The 17650-nt window shown below is 39.8% G+C and overlaps 1 protein-coding gene across 2 annotated transcripts in view; it reads right to left on the minus strand.

The window, feature by feature from the left end:
• Window positions 1-16801, minus strand: part of rabgap1l (RAB GTPase activating protein 1-like) — a 154500-nt gene extending 137699 nt beyond the window's left edge. For both annotated transcript variants that reach the window (XR_012593846.1, XM_074634745.1), the window contains exons 1-6: window positions 16672-16801; window positions 6109-6323; window positions 5389-5560; window positions 2704-2908; window positions 2002-2176; window positions 910-1067 (exon numbers count right to left, since the gene is read on the minus strand). Coding sequence is in view for 1 of the 2 variants with exons in the window: in XM_074634745.1 (XP_074490846.1) it covers window positions 910-1067; window positions 2002-2176; window positions 2704-2908; window positions 5389-5560; window positions 6109-6246 (848 nt within the window). In the remaining variant the exon portion in view is untranslated. The remainder of the gene's footprint in view (window positions 1-909; window positions 1068-2001; window positions 2177-2703; window positions 2909-5388; window positions 5561-6108; window positions 6324-16671) is intronic.
• Window positions 16802-17650: the final 849 nt, after the last annotated feature.

Raw genomic sequence — 17650 nt, forward strand, 5'->3', positions numbered from 1 at the left:
ACACATACTATATGTGTTTATGTATGTGTGTAATTCACATGTATCACAGGGCTTTCCTCAAAAAACAGGATAATGGCACCACATGATCATACTATAATGTAGCACCATCATTCTTCTTCCATAAAAGGGTGTTTAATTCTCGTGAAATGTCCACATATAATGTAAAAGATATGAAGATAACATACTTTTTGTGAATTTAAAAAATTTTACTCAGAGACACCTATAGAGCCAGTTGTAAATGCAAACATCCCAAATGTGTCCTAGTTTATTTCCTGTTGCAGTGTATGTGAATGACAGGAAGTACACATGGACCCAAACTGTTGCATGTTGCTATTGAAATGGTCTATATGTGTACTTGTTTTTAAAGCTCTTAATGGTTTGGGACCAGTCTACATTGCAGTCTATCTGTCATTTTATAAGCCTTCACAAGCTCTCAGATCTTCTACTGCTGGATTTTTAAATACACACAATTATAGGCACAAGAAAACAGGCAGCACAGCTTTTTTTGAACTGTGGAATACCCTACCAAAAGCTATAAGAGATGCAGGCTCTGTGAACATTTTTAAACAATTTGGTTTATACTTAATGATACTCAAATCATTATTATTTTATTGGGTTTTTTTGTTTGTTTTTTTACTAATTCTCTAATTTTTATTATTCTTAATGTGCTCTGTTGTTAATTTCACTTACATATTTTAGCATCTACTGTCCTCTTATTGTCTAATTTTACGGTCAATCTGCCCTTGTTTGAATGTGTTGCATTTTTCTTTTCTTTTGTAAAGTACATTGAGCTACATCTCTTGTATGAAAATGCTCCATAAATAAAGTTATCATTATTATTATTATTATTATATCATTTAATTGTAGTGTGTATCTGCATGTGTGTGTATGGGTGTGCGGACTAAGTACCTGTAGTTGCCCTTGCCATCATCCTCTTTGATCTCCAGTGAGACAGTGAAGGTGTAGAGGTCGCCGTCCGGTGGACCGGACAGCGCGGTGTCCCTGATGTCTGCCGTCCGTGAAGAACGCCGAAAGGCTGTCGAGAAACTGTACAAGATACGACTGACCTGCATGGAAGAGGAAAAGAAAAACAGAAGCTTTAAAGGCAGAAAGACAAGGAAGAAGGAAAGGTTAGGAAAGATAAATTATTAAAAAAAGAATAAAATCGAAATAAACACTTATTTAAGAGCAAGCTGAAAATATAAAGTAACATGAATCAATGCATGCAAATAGAAATTAACACAACATGACAATTAAAGGAGAATAATAAAGACGAGTAGAATAGAACTGGACATTATTGAGAAAATACAATAGAAGACAACAGTGCCCTCTGCTGGTTTACCAGTGACAGTACTTATAGGACTGTAGTGAATCTCTACCATTTTTACATCAGCATACAGTGAGCATACTGGAAATGTCTGTTCTTTAAGTAACGACAGAAGTGGGTATTATGTTTCTAAAAGTGTAGAGGCAGTAGTCAGCTTCACAATTCTGCCACCTGAGAATAATTCACTACAGACAAGTACACACTGTTTATGGAGGTGTACTGTATTCATCACAGTTAGTGGATGGATGATCTTGTAGACTCCACTCTTCTGGTACAGTATATCATGATGGCTTTAAAATATATCTGAAGTAACGTCACTTACTTAACGTGACATCTAACATTATTAAAAGGAAACCAGAGGCAGATGTTATGGAGTCTGTGGAGATAAACATTTTGATTAGCTACTCCAAATCTTATTTTAACCAAAATACTTTTGAATACTTTTTTTTCCTGTTCAAAACAGTTCTCTTAATATCTTCTATTTGTTAGTCTACACAACACCAAGTCTTACACCACTGAACATCCAGTCATCTAGTGGCGTTCTGGTTCACACAGCCTGGATTAACTTAAGCATGTTGACAAAATCAACTCTCCTTTAAAGCTAACTTGTTATGGGATTGAACCATGTTGAGCTGTAGTTTATAAGGTGGTATGTATGTATGTAGGTAACTCACGGCCTCTTTGATGTGGCAGGAGAAGACGTGAATCTGGAAGTCCTCAGAGCTCCGGTAACTCTCGGTGAAGGAGAAACAGTCACTTTCCACTGAACCCTCATTTCCACGAGCACAGAACAAAACCTTGTAGATGGGAAATGAGGCGATCTCTGTACCGGAGGCCTGGTCCACAATCCTGGGGAGAGTTATTTTATTTTACACGTGAAAATGATGCTTTGGTTCAGACTTACAATCAGTGTAACAGTAGATTAAAGATAATAAATTTCAATGTGTAAATATTAAACTTTATATTCAACCAAGCATCCATGTCACTCTTGTCTAGCAGAGCGGAAATTAAAATAAAATTTCAGCGTGGTCCTAAAAACACATATCTCATTTCCTCTTTAGTGTATATAAACATTTCATGTTCCCTTTCATGACCTCAGGATGTTTGAAAAGTTCCTCTCAACACATGCAATATCCACTTAATCTGTAACTTCACTTCTTCTGCTGGCTAACAGGCTTCAGAGGCGATGGGTGCCTGGGCTGTATATACAGGAAGTTAAGTTCTGCTTTACCAAACCAGTAGTGATGTAGTGGTCAGATTTAAGAGTTTAAGTTAATAAGTTTAACAACAGTATATCTACTTTGCTTTAATCACAGCCCATTTTATAACGACCCACGTGTCAACATACACCCGCTCTGTCTCAATGTGTGGCTGACCTGACGGAGCCGTCTGGTCCACAGGGGACGTGCAGGGTTATGGGGATGGGGATGGCGCTTTCGGCCCGCAGGGTGGCCATGGCCCTCTGTGCCTCTGCCTCGTTGCGAGGGGCTTTGACCCAAGTACAGCCGAGGTAGGACAGCTTGTTGAACTGGACACTGTCCTCCTCCAGCACTGTGGGGCTGGATGGTACTGGACATGTTTCTGTGGACAGACAGAAAGGTTGTGATATTGTTAATTTTTCTGAAAAGTTGGAACGTGTATTTCGTTTTTTTTGTCCGTATTCTAAGCTAAACTGACGTCTGCTTCTCTACTGTCTAGTAACATTTTAATTAGCTTTCAACAACAACATATCCCTTTCTCGCATCATGAGAAAATGTTCAACAGCTCTACAGCTGACCAGACAAAACACAACTGAGAAGAAGTAAAGATAAGCAGAAGATGAGAGAGAACTACACAGGAAATTTGGGGGTCTTCTCTGAAATTAACTTTGACTTGGTACTTTCACATTTTGCAAACAGGAAGCAGAACAATGAGAGCAGCAGCTGGACTTCCACTGCTGACTGGCTATTATTCTACACATCGCTAACCACTTCCTCTTTGTTCACTCTGCAGTAGTAAAGCACAAAACACTGACCCCGCTGCGAAAAAATGAAGTAACTACTAGTAAATAAATAAAGATGTGTTGACCTAAGGTAGGGTACATTTTTATGGGATTGAACAAAGTGTGTCCATACAGGAAGAGTTGGTAACAACTGACACACAGTACCTAAGGCATATATGACATCAATCCAACAGTTTCTCCTGTTGTTAGACCGTATATAATATGTTTTAAAATAATGGCATAGTACTATGAAAAGGTTTTGACACACCTTGATTTTTTGGAGTTTGTTGTGCTACAAACTTCATGGTTAACAACGTTGCTAATTCCACTGTAGGTTTGGAGAGAGAAAGAGAAACATGTGCTTCCTTTCTCTGTGAAACATGGTATCACTTGCTGTTTCATTTCACCTGAAAGTGAGCAGCTACACCGGAAAACCAGCTTCACTGGTGCCGTGATAGATGGCAGCCTGTTGCAGCAGCTCCTGTTCAATAATTTCCCAATTTGGGACCAATAAAGTACATCTATCTGTCTGCTTGTCTGTCTATCTATCTATCTATCTATCTCTTTTCATTTGACTTTATCTTCTCAGATCCGGGGCATTACAGGTATCTTTGTGAAGTGTTTGAAGAGCTGAAGCTGCTGGTCTCTAATGAAAGAGTGAGTTTAAATCACTCTCCAGACAAGAACATTTGATGTTTGTGGGTACTACCATAGACTGTTTATAAGAAGTGGACGTAGTCACCGTGACATCACCCATTGGTTTGTGGACTTCCGTTTTGAAGCCTCGAGTTCAGAATTTCGGTTTTTGGTCGCCGCATCTTGTTTTTTTGCAACCAGAAGTGACACAAGAGGGTTTAGCTAAGTACAGCCAAATGCTGAACAAGACTTGAAACTAGCTATTGAGACAATAAAGTCATGTTTACTGAGGTAATAAATCAAGAGAGAAGTAGAGTCATTTATCATAGAGTTCTATACAATCAGACTTTTTGCAACCAGAGGAGTCGCCCCCTGCTGGCTGTTAGAAAGAATGCAAGTTTAAGGCGCTTCTGCATTGGCTTTACTAATTTAGACCCAGAGGTTGCACACTGGGTACTAGATATTTTGGACTCCAAAACCAGCACCGGGACTGAACAGGGATGGAAATGAAACCAAAACATAGAGACGCTCATAATGCAACCATACAATTTCCCAGAGGGATTGGAACATGCAAGTTGTAACCCTGGTAGTGCTAATGCCTTGCACCAGCAGCTGAGCTAAACAGCGCAGCATATCGTTGACGACTGTTAGTATGTTGTCTTTGCACTAATGTTTGTTGAGCTGTCAGGGCCAGCCTGTCCTTGCTGATATACAGAACCAAGAGCCAATGTCAGAGAGTTCAGATACCAGCTATGCTAATCTGATGGGGGGGGGCTCCTCTGGTCACTGGCGGGACTGCCGTGGCCAGAGCGATCCCCGCCTCTGTTCTGTCTGCACGCAGCGTCGACGTACCTCAAGTCACATTCGCGGGCCCTCTCCCGCTCAACGGCGGCGTTTTGAGGCTGATGTCTCCACGCATTACACACCGCCTCTCCAGCAATGCCCAGCTGCAAGCCTTAACTTGTGTCTTTTGGATTAATTAAAGGCATTTATTTTTAAGGATTCTGTTATTCTACAATATTGTTATTTGTATTGTTATTTGTTATTGAATATAAAAAACATTTCCAAAAGGTTCGGCGTGTTTTAAACAAGTTTGTAATCCCGAGGGGTTAAAAAAACAAACAAAACAAAACAACAACGAATATCTGAATCCCAAAATTGAAAATCAAATAACTACCCAATGAAAGACAATCTGATTAGTATCTGATTTAACTAGTTAAATTAGAAAAAGAAATTGGGAAATTTCAAGGTGAAGTGTGTACGGTGCCAAACAGCAAGACTCACAAATCTATCAGCTGCCTTTTGACGGTAATATCTTGCAGAAAAAGGAAGGAACATGTTTGCACTAAGAACAATATAGTTGATATTTTAGTTTTGATGCCTGGTGAATGAAAGAACAGCTGACAGGCAGATTGTAAAGTAGACACAATGACTGTAAATGGACCTGTAACTGCAGGTGGGGTTTCCAGGATTTGGCTCTCTGGTTCCCTGTGCTTCTCTGGGTCCCTGTGCTTCTCCATCTTTTCAACATTGCTCTTCTCCACCTTCACCTCATCGTCATCATCCAACACCTCCTCCATAGCTTTCTCCAGCTGCTCATTACCATTCACATTCATCTGAGGGAGAGAGGGAAAGAGAGAAAAATTGTGGATGAGGACGAACGAGAAACAAGGAGAGATAAAACAGGGTGAGGATAAGGACACATAAAGATAGATGAAGACTGAGTGGAGCTTCCTGGGCTGAGTCAGCGCTTTGGCAAAAGCTGGTTGATCACCTTGTTTCCATTTGCTGCCAATTTGCTTTCTTGGGTCGTAATCTCACCACAATGATACATGAAATCAAAGTACAAACACATCTTTGGATGATGTAATCAGCCACACCAGCTCACATTTGGTTGAGTTAACAAAATGACTATAATGACAATAACATACATTTTCCGCAACTATTTCAGGGACAATATATTGTCCAATAAAAGTAGTTATCGTGAAAGGCCTATCCAGGAAGAGGGTGATGGGGTAAAAGGTGTTTTCGCTGCTGTGTTTGACCTTTTGTAAATCTGACCAGCAGCCTTCCAGATGCTCCATGTGTGTTGTATTGGGGAATGAATATTATATATTGCACCATTCAAGTCGGGTGTAAAAGTCTGTCCATGTGTGGTTCTGACCTTGAGTCTTGGTTTGCCCTCAGAGCCTTGCGGTGACCCAGCGGCACTGGTCTGTACGAGAACAAACTCCTCACTGGTGACGGTGGCCACGGACTCGGTGGAGCTGCTGACTTTTCCAAGTGAGGAGCGGTCATCCATGGCTGGCTGGTTTACTCAGGGTCGGCTGGGGAGACCAGGGTTAAAGCTCTCCCCTTCCCTCTCCTCTCCGCCCAGCTCTGTGGGAAGACAAACGAATCCTATTAGACCAGGGGTAGGCAACCTCAGGCAAGCTTAACCAATGGCACAATAGCAATAAGTGTGCAAGAGAGTTTTTTTAAATGCTCAAATGCTCTCTCATATGCATGCCAGGCCTGTTATTTATGGTAGTTTGATTAATTTTTTTTCCTCACCCTCATTCTCTAACCGGCTAGTACTCGTTGCGTTCTTTGCAGAATTTGTTAAGGTTATTGCTGATGAACAAGACTGGTGGAAGGTTGGTCAGGTTAATGATTTCAATGATGATTTCAGCCTTCTTGTATGGCGCTCTCATACAATGTCCTAATAATGGGGGGAAATGTTTATTTTAAATATTGCTTAGCACATTGCCTGAATGTAAGGAATAAAATTACAGATCCGTTAGAGATCTAAATTATATGCATGTGTGATGTCCTTTAAACTTCTCAACAACTCGTAATATAAAGCTATCATAAGGACAGTGCAAAATACACAGGGAGAGCGCAATATGTTTAGACAACAAAATACTGTAGGTGACATAAGTGCAATATAAAGGAGGTGCAATAAGTGACAAAAAGCCATAGAGCAATGTGTTATACAGGGACAATGCAATTAGTTAGGACAGTGCAATAGTTAGACAGTGCAATGTGTTAGGAAATTGCAATGTGTGAAATAGGGACAGTGCAATATGTTGCCTCTCTGTAATATTGGGCTATTGTCTGTGCAATAGGGGGAAGACAGTAGATGGTACGTGCCTTTATGTACGTGGACTGTGTATGTGTTGAAACATCTGTTTCTGTGAAACTGCTTCTATGTCTTATGTGGATCATTTATCATTCTTGTTGTTGTTGTTTTCATTTAGTGTTTGTAACTGCAGTTGGACAATAAAAGCAGGGCTCTAGACTAACTTTTCCACTGGTAGCACTTGTGCTACCAACTTTTTCATCATCGGTGGTGTCTGAGTCGGCACCTCTGTTAGACTCTCCCTCACCACCAGCTTCCTCCTTTCTCTCCTCATTTGTTTTTTTAAATAATCAACGATAGACTGCTTCATTTTGGTGAACAGCGAAACTTTGGCGCCCTGCAGTGTGTGATGTGCGTGAGCAGGGTCTGAAATTAACTTTTTTCCATTAGCTGTGGTTTGTTATTACCATCTGTAGTGGTTATTTGCATTAAAAACATAATTATTAATTGTGATTATTTAAATATAATATGTATAATCATAATTCCCTTTCTATTATCTATTTTATATTGCTGTGAAAAAAAAATAGCATTTGGTCGAAAAACAAGATTTTGCATAGGGCCCCCAAAAAGTTATGACCGGCCCTGCTAGCTGCTCCTAAAGTTAGAGGTGAGGAGAGACGCAGCATGTTGGTACGGACAGAATTCATTCATAGCAGCCTTATTACCCAAAGGAGACGAAGAGAGGAGTAAGTAAATAAGTGGTTAACATTAGTAACATGATTTGAGCTGTGGTTTTGACTCCTCGTAGTTAACGTAACGTTATCGTCAACTGTGATTGCAAACGTCGGCTGCCGGCTCGTTAGTGAGCGTTAACTGGTAACGTTACCGTTAACATCCAACAGTCTAACGTTAGCTAACTGTAACGTTACTGGTAACTACTAGAAAGTTTAACTCACTGACTTGAGATTAATTCCCCGTTGCAGCTGCAGCTCCTGAGATCAGAGGCCGGCGGTATATGTTGTATGTGTCTGTGTGTGTGCGTGTGTGCGTGTATGTGTGTGTATGTACGTGCGGGACGGATCAGGCGCATACAGTGTGTATGTGTGTGTGTTTATGTTGTCACGGAAGTTTAATAATAACGGTGCGCTACACAAAACGTGCAGTCATTTCCATCATAGAAGGTTTAAACAGAACAGAGGAGAGTGCAGGAGAGGAGAGAGAGGCTGCGCCAGTGAGGAACAAAAAGCACCGCTTTCATCTGCAATATCCAACACTCTTACCTTGTTACCAAAATAGTAACGATCACTCATTCCCACTTGCAAAATGTGACTCGGTAAAAATTTTACTCGCACACTCCCAAAAAAAGGTTGCATATGCGATCATTTTGGTCGCAGTCTAGAGCCCTGAAAAGTATATCTTATCTTATCTTATCTTATCTGTCTAGGACCTATTAAAAGAATAAAAGAAAGTTTATTAGATCACAGTTAAAGCTGAAGTAGGCGAGATTGGACACCTCCGGTGTTCTCCGGTGCTCCTAACAGCATTTGCAAGATTTCACAGACCGGAGGAAAACAAGCAGTAAGAGCTGACCTGAGATCTGCTCTCCATCTGCTGTCTATGAGAGCCAGTCGTCAATCACTCGCGAACTCCGACCAAACGGTAAAACTAGGCAGTGCATATTAAATATGAATCAATATTATGTTACGTTAATGTCTATTTCTCGCCTCAAATGTTTTCAGAATCATCTTGTAGTGCACGGTTTAGCTGTAAAATGAGAGTTTGTGACCCAGCAGCCATGTTGAGATCAGGTTGAGATGGCCTGAAGGAACGTCAAGTACCGGTCATATGACCAGAGCACAGCCAATAGGAACGCTTTCTCTCTCTGAAATGACCTGTGATTGGCCAAAGTCTCCCGTCACGGGCTAGATTTTTTAAAGCCTGAAACCAGAGCCATGAGGAGGTGTAGATGTCTAGTTTTCTCTCAGAACACTTGAATTACAATATGCTGAAAGGTTATTATGGAATTTTTGCCCAATGATGCCAAACATATTCTGCCTACTGCCACTTTAAGGTACTGTGTGCAGTGTTCAGTACTTAGACACAGCAAGGACATCCCAAGCACTGGCCAAACAACTCCCTGGTTTTGTAGGCCACATGTTTAGATTGTGAGCCCGAACCAGTTATTCTATGCCCCGTCATCTTTGAGTTAATGATACCAGCCCAGAAGTGAGCACAATTTGTAAACCTACTGTAACCACTAATCTGCTGTTCCGCAATTCCTAAAATTGTTTTCAGTGCTTAGGGTTAGTCATTAGTGTCTTCCAGATCACACTGGCATTTAGTTCCCTGTCACAGTGTCTGGCAGGCCCAAGCTGGCAGTCAGGTTTCTGTATGGTTTCATTTTCAACATTCAAGCATTTGATATTGGACTTTATGAGCATTTAAGAAATTTGATATGTAGTATTCTGCCAGTTGAACATACTGTTGCTAGTAGCAACCACTATACATTTCTAAGCAGTTTAACTGACATTGTTACATCCACAGATCTGTGACCAAACACATATTACCAAGCATCTTTTATCTACTCTTGAAATGTCCTTGTTGGACTATTATCTACTAAGTACTCTTTTATTAAATTTGTTTTGTGATTCTGCACATTTAATTTTTTCTGTGATCAGTTTACTGCTAACTAAGCTAGCAATTATACTAGCAGTCTGAGGCTAATGTGTTGCTGACACAACTCTAACTATTGGGCGAGGCGTTAATTGTCATGTATTTAACTCTTTATTTCTTTTACTCTTGTGGACTATACGTGTATGTTTGTTAGCACAACAGCACCAAAAGACAAGCACAGACACAGTCTGTCTGCACATCTGTATCAGCCCATTGCCTCTACATGTTACATCCTGCTGGCTCATTCATTTTGCCATGAGCCGGACTACACCACAAACAAACATGTCTTCATGCAAAGCTGGCTGAAACCCGGCTGTAAGTAAGCATAGATAAATAAAACACACATATAATTAAGGAAGTGTTTTGTACCAGTTCTAAAGTACGGTTTAATTAAAGGATAACTTCCGTATATTTCAACCTGTATCTTATTTTCCCATGGTTTTGTGTCTAAATGACTAATGGGGACAACACTTTTTGAAATTGGTCCAGTATTGAAGGATAATGCTGCAGCCGCCAGCCGATAAACGAGCTGCAATGTAATCATTTAGGGCAACCTGGTACCATCAGTTTATGTCCACTAAAAGTGCTTGTTTTTGACACTGACTGGCTCAGATTGTTATTATAAGTGTCTGACAACATTATGGAAAGGACCCTACGGAGAAATAAAACCTTTTTCTTAGCTTTCGCTTGATTCAGTTTGTTTGTCATTGTGTCATGTGACTTGTTGCCGGAAGAGACAACGGTGGAAACGTGAGTGAGAGTGGAGAGAGGAGTGACACTGGACACCGGTGTTGTCAGAGTTTGTTGTGTTGAAGTACAGAAATGAGAATCATTTTCACAATGTGGAGGCGACGCGAGGTGTCACAACGAGATTTCTCCACAATAACAAACAGACGTTGTGAAAGTGAAAGGTAAGAAAAACGTAAAATGTTCCTGTATGGTTCATTCCATAATGTTGACACTTATAATAACTAGAATAGCATTCGGAGAGCACAGACCTCCGCCAAGCTGCCCGAGTACGATTGCTCCCCCTCTCCGTTCAGCTTGCGCCATCATCCACGTGTATTTTTGTTTATGATGACATCAGCTGTACGTAGTGGAGCATCGTAAAACACTTCAATCAAACTGGACAGAAACTAAATAAAACTCACCTAAACCGTCGAAGTTACTCTTTCCAACAATCACCAAGTGTGCTTTGGTCGAACTCAACTGTAATTTCACCGAGTATAATGTGAAAAAACGCAGAATCTACAGGTTGAAAAATACCTAAGTTATCCTCAAGGACAGACAAATTAAGTGAAACCTGGCGGACCTATTGCTTCGGTTTTCAGGAGCAATATTAACCTCATGCTAAACACATTTCCAAATGTACTATAACCAGAGATTAGTTGATCGAAAAATAAATAAACAGCCAATTATCTTAGAAATCAAGATCTCATTTGAATCATTTTTGTAGCAAAATGGCCAAAATTGAATTGGTTCATACTTTGCATATGTGAGGATTTGCTGCTTTTCTCAGTTTCATATCATTGTAAACTGAATATCTTTGGGTTTGGACTGCTGGTCGTAGGACAAAACAAGAGATTTGAAGATGTCACTTCAGGCTTTAAGAAATTATTTATAAAATATTATATAATTTTTTTCTATTTTCAGACATTTTATAGACCAAACGATTAATCGCTTAACATTTGAGCGGTTTATGATGATAACGTAGAGGAGCACGCACACATTCACACGCATACACTAACACAAGCAAACACACATAGTTGAGAACAAAAGCATGAAGGGGGCATTCATTCACACACAGTGACATGATTACATGTATACAGAAGGCATTCATGCTTGCTTAACCCTGCTAAAATTATACACAAATGTGCACACCCACATTGACATACATGAGGAAAGCGACGGGGTCATGTGCTCCAATCACACTTATTCAATTACAGAGAGCAGCGTGAAGCAGAAACCGACCACTGATTCGCTTAGTGTGGAAGAAGCTGTAGGAACATTATGTAATTTTAGAGCAAAACGTATGCATTGGCTCTGTTGGATCACATGTCTCTTCTTCTAAGTCAGACTGAAGCATGTGTTAAACACACTCCAGACATACTGAACTGGCTATTAATCATAATTACTTAATGTTGACAGTGCAAGTACAGAACATCCCATAATCTCCTTCTAAATATGTTGTGACACAGCATTTTGTAAAATGAAAAAGGTTAACTACAACTGCATGTGATCAAATGTATTTCTACCAGCAAAAGTAAATAAGAAACAAACAGACTGCAACAAATGCTTTTGAATTATGTCAAAACAATAAAATGTGGTAGGTGGCTTTGACTGATTTATCCATACATTTTACTGCCATGTGGTCATTTCAAACCTGGTTATTATATACATAAAACAGTATTTATCCAGATTACACTGTTTCTAACCTTCCTCTCACTCTTGCTGCTGCCCTTGTGAGGCCGGCCTGTCGCATCAACTTTGGCTGTAACTCAAACTGTAAACTCAGCAGCAAGTTTGCACCCAGTCATTACCAGCCTGCTCCACCAGTACAGTCCCAGTTGGCAGCCTTGCTACCCAACCACTGGCTTGTATGGAAACTGTGAGTGGCCAGTGGTGGAGACAGGCTGAACAACACCCACAGGCACTGGGCTAACCAGACATATTACGTCTGTGAGGGTGTGTGCGCGCTTTATTAGTCAACTTGCCCTGCTCTTTTGTTACAGACACAACAGTGTCAACAGACACACATGAATACTGTATTCAGTATGGATGGACGGCATTGACACCAGGAAAGTTGACTGAAATAACACAAAATCTATCATCACATTGTGACATATGTATTCATGACCCTGTGTACAAGAAGCATTGGTGCAAAATCTATGACACTTCACAGGAGGGCTGGGGCAAACTCTTCAGCCGGTGATAGCCAATGTATTTGGCTTGGCGTCTCTTTTGGTTGTAGATAATGATGGCTACATGTAGGGCTGCACATGTAGGGCTAATCAAATATTAATCGCAATCACGATTTTGGTTTCCCACAATTAAATGAACATGATCGACAGCGATGTTAACGTTTAAAATGCATGCTCCACTCATAGAAAACTCTGCTGCATATCAAATAAAAAGCTTCCTAAACTATCAGCCAGCCACCAGGGGGGGATCAAGATGTTTTGGTTTCACTTTTGGGGAGCTGTCATGCCGCTGTGAATTAGCAGGAATGTGAAAGTGAAGTGTGCTCTGTTGGTTTAATTTTGGGTAAAAAGTTTGGGTACCACTTTATTATGCTTCTAGGAGATGCACTGTGAATGAGGACCTGTCTTATTTTGATGCAAAGATTCGTGCATTAGCAGGAATGTAGCACAACATGAAAGTGAAAGCTGTTTATTTAATGTGAAAGAGCAATGAAAATATTTTGTCAAGAAAATTGCTGAATAATCGTGATAAATAATAGAGATCTCAATATTAATCAAAATAATGGTGACTATCATTTTGGCCATAGTCTTGCAGCCCTAGCTACATGTCTGAGTTGTGCCTCAATCTAACTCCATCTGCTTTGTGACTCTGCTGACCTACCAATAAGGAACACAGCTAAAGACTGCCCAACCTGCTGACTGCACCTGAATGATAATGGTGCATAAGCACACTGAACCGACCGGTCATTGCTGCATGGTAAACCGGTTCAATGTGCAGCCTACAAAGGATAATAGCATTGTTAAGGTTTTAAGACAGTATTAACTTGAAAAGTATCGTATGTATGTCTTTGGTCTTGTTTGTTTTCAGATTTTGTCCCAGTCTGTCGTCCACTGCACACTATCTCTGTAGATACTGGTAATCTGTTACAATGAGTAACTCCTTACTGTAGGTTGTGACATTAGCACTGTCAGGGTTGGGAGTTAATTTCCCTGTTCTCATTAATGTTCCTGGAAACCTTTCTGTGCAAAAGCATCCATTGCACGCCTTGTTAAAAGTAACCTCAGTCAGTCTGAACATGTGAATAAGATTGAGTCAGGTGACTCACTCTCCACACAGCCCCACAGAGAGAAACCGTTCAGCCTCCTCTGTAGCTGGGACTGAAACCTGCTTTGAGGCTTGTTGGGGAACATTATAGTGTCTGCTTTCTAATGACACCTTACACCTGTCATTGAATCACTTCCCGTTAGGTCTGATGCTAAAGCCATCCCAGTTATTTTCATAGTCAAATACATGGTCTCATCTGTTTGGTCTGTCTATTGTAGATTGAAAAGTCTTACTACAGCTGTAAATGAAGTACACTGTTTTGACCTGAAGTACAATGTCGTGACAACCTGTATTACTGCATACAAAGCTATTAGGAAAAAAATGTGGAATGTAAGCTAATTAATTCTTGATATACTGGTTAGTTTTCCGGCTGGCTGTGTAATGCTACTCCTTAATAGTAAAAGTATTTCCTTCATGACAAAGAAGCAAAACACACAACAAAAGACCACTTACGCCCACTGCTAAAGCCTGGCTCACATCAAACTAGTAGTACCTGTTTATTCACGCTTGTTCAAACATCCACAATCTACTACCGGTCAAGAAGCTCCATAGTTGTTAAATTATGACCAGTATGTATCCATGTCAGTCTACACAGCCAAGCCATGTGTGAAACTATTAATTTCATCTCCTAAAACATCAACTTATTCATTAAAATATCCACCCCAGTTTCTCCAAGTCCAAGGGCATGTCTTCAAATGTCCAGAGTCCAATAGTAAACCCAAATATAACCCAAATGTAAAACACAGAAAAGTAGAATATCTTCATATTTGAGGGGCTGAAAACAGCAATTGTTTTTGATTGAAAAATGATTCATCATTATCAAAATAGTTGTGATTAACAACTAATTGTTGCAGCTCTATATCTGCTACATTACTGTACTTTACTTTGAAAATATTGCCAATATCAACCGGAGCAGCTTGAGCATTTCAAAACTAAGTCCAACCCCTAATTAATGGATAGTTGCTTGCCAAAGGGCTAAAGAAGCAAGCCAACTTACCAGCCAGACTCTGATAATAAGAAAATATGCAAATCCCTATGAACAATGCAGGACTTCAAATCACAATGTTGTGGAACTCAATTTAGTGCAACAATACTTCTGTCCTTGTTTGGAGTAACTCTACTCTGAATTTACATCAAATTAACTTTCAATTATCCATATCAATATCATAAACACATTGATATGTTTGCTAATAGTCCTGCTTCAGTTATGGCTTGTGAATTTCTCTCAACTTTCTCAAGTCTCTCCTTCAGGTAAACAGCAAAGACACAGACTGTGGTTACTGATGTCATCCAGAGACACATCCTGGAGCTGATCCAAACACAAATGCCATGACAACATGACAGCAGCCACAGTGATGTCAGCCTGCTGAGGTATGAGTACGTTTTCTACAACACACCTGGAAGCCCTCCAGTAGAATAAAACTCAACTGGGTGGAATATGTTAAAGGTCCCATATCATGCTCATTCTCAGGTTCATACTTGTATTTTGTGTTTCTACTAGAACATGTTTACATGTTGTAATATTCCCAAAAAACTTTATTTTCCTCATACTGTCTTCCTGAATATGCCTGTATTCACCCTCTGTCCGAAACGTTCTGTTTTAGCACATTTCGATGGAATTGCGACGAAATTGCAACAGAATTGCGTTGCTAGGCAACAGCTTGGGTCCATGTTTACTTCCTGTTAGCTGATGTCATTCACACACATTGCAAACAGGAAATAAACTGGGACACATTTAGAATGTTTACGTTTAAAATTGTGTCAAGGCAGAGCTAAACTGTCACAAATGGACAGAAATCCTGACAGCTTGTTTCAAATGCAGAGTTTCTGAATACGGGCTGTGTGTATTTCCCTGTGGGTTGACCGTTTCGACAGGCCATCAGACTTTTAAATAGATAATTCATACGACACCTTCTCACACAAAAATATATATCTTATACTGTATATACTGTATATGTTCTTAATATGCCCTTGTACAAAGTATTTCCTTTTATAATTGTAATATAACTTATTATTTTTAATGGAGCTTCCCAGCAAAAAGCATTTCACACGATTGTACCTGTATAACCGGCGTGACAACAAACATCTTGAATCTTGAACTTAAGTCTGCTTTTATATTAAAAACAAAAAACATGAAAATCTCACTTTTTTTATAATATGGGACCTTTAAATAAAATCTGATTAAGACACTAATACTGTGTAAATTGTTCATTTCCAAAGAGTCAACTGATGGAACCATTAATACAGATGTTTATGATTTTTTTTTTTTCCAACTGAGGAGACAGGTGTTTTTAGATAATAACTTTCTCGTCCAAAACTCATTGAAATGTTGTCTTATTCTGTGTTAGAGTAGATTTCCTCACTAATTACTGCAGTAGACTGTTACTGCTGCTCTCATTGGTGTCTGCAGGCCTGGATGGATGGATGGAGCACATCCACAGTCTCACAGCATCAGCAGCAGCAGGCTATAGCTTTTTACATGACAGCTTTTCTCTTTTCAACAAGGACATTTAGAAAGGATAGATGAAACTGGCAAGGTGCTGGTTGAGCTGACAGACTCATCTCACAGCAGCTAGCTCATAAACAACAACACACACAGACAGGCAAGGAAAAGCTAGCTAGGAAGCTAACTTCTCCTTGCAGTTACCACAGCCTTTTCATAATAAGACAGAGATAACGTGTGTTTGTCACAAGCAGACCTGTAGACGAGGAGCTAGCTGCCAGGACAGGTGAGTGCAGGCTAAAGAGGAAGTGCCTATATGTGTGCCAGGCTAAAGCTAAGTGAGGCTAACTAATGCTAACCAGCTCGAAGTCCACAACACTTGGACCACTGTTATCTGGAGGATATAGACACCACCGCCCAGCTCAGGAGGGAAACGACGAGAGAGCAGGAGGTAAACAACGTTTCTCTTCTCTCTGGGACACTGAAGCGGACAGAGGTTGTTGGTAGAAGAGCTGTCAACTTACTAGTTCGAAGCGTAGAGGAGTTGCTGCTCTGCTCTGCTAGCTGTCAGAAGAGTTGCAACGAAGATCGTATATGTGTAAGAAGATGAATCACTCGGGAGTTTACTGACACGCCTTCCGGTTTGGAATGTCGCGCATGCGCTGTGCTCACACACACCTCTTACAGTCACAGGATGATCATTTCTACATAGGAATTTTTTCCATATAGGTGTACACATGTGCTCACAAAAATGTATTTTTTTACATAAAAAATATATATTATTGTGCTTTTGAAGTCGTGTCAAGACATAAATGTTGCGCATGCTCACACACCTCTTACATTCACAGGACAATCATTTCTATATAGGAATTTGGGATTTTTACCACTGTTTTCCAAATAAGTGTACACATATGCTCACAAAAAAATATTTTTTTTACATAAAAAAGATATATTATTGTGCTTTTGAAGTCGTGTCAAGACATAAATGTTGCACATGCTCACACACCTCTTAACATTCACAGGATGATTATTTCTATTTAGGAATTTGGGATTTTTTTTCCTTATAAGTGTACACCTATGCTCACAAAAATGTATTTTTTGACATAAAAAAAGATATATTATTGTGCTTTTGAAGTCATGTCAAGACAAATGTTGCGCATGCTCACACACCTCTTAACATTCACAGGATGATAATTTCTATATAGGAATTTGGGATTTTTTTTACCACCGTTTTCCATATAGGTGTACACATATGCTCACAAAAATGTATATTTTTACATAAAAAAGATATATTATTGTGCTTTTAAAGTCATGTCAAGACATAAATGTTGCGTATGCACTGTGCTCACACACCTCTTACATTCACAGGAAAATTATTTCTACATAGGAATTTGGGATTTTTACCACTGTTTTCCATATAGGTGTACACATATGCTCACAAAAATGTATTTCTTTTTACATAAAAAAGATATATTATTGTGCTTTTGAAGTCATGTCAAGACA

Source organism: Sebastes fasciatus, chromosome 5 (assembly GCF_043250625.1).
Source record: "Sebastes fasciatus isolate fSebFas1 chromosome 5, fSebFas1.pri, whole genome shotgun sequence".
NCBI classification, from domain to species: Eukaryota; Metazoa; Chordata; class Actinopteri; order Perciformes; family Sebastidae; genus Sebastes; species Sebastes fasciatus.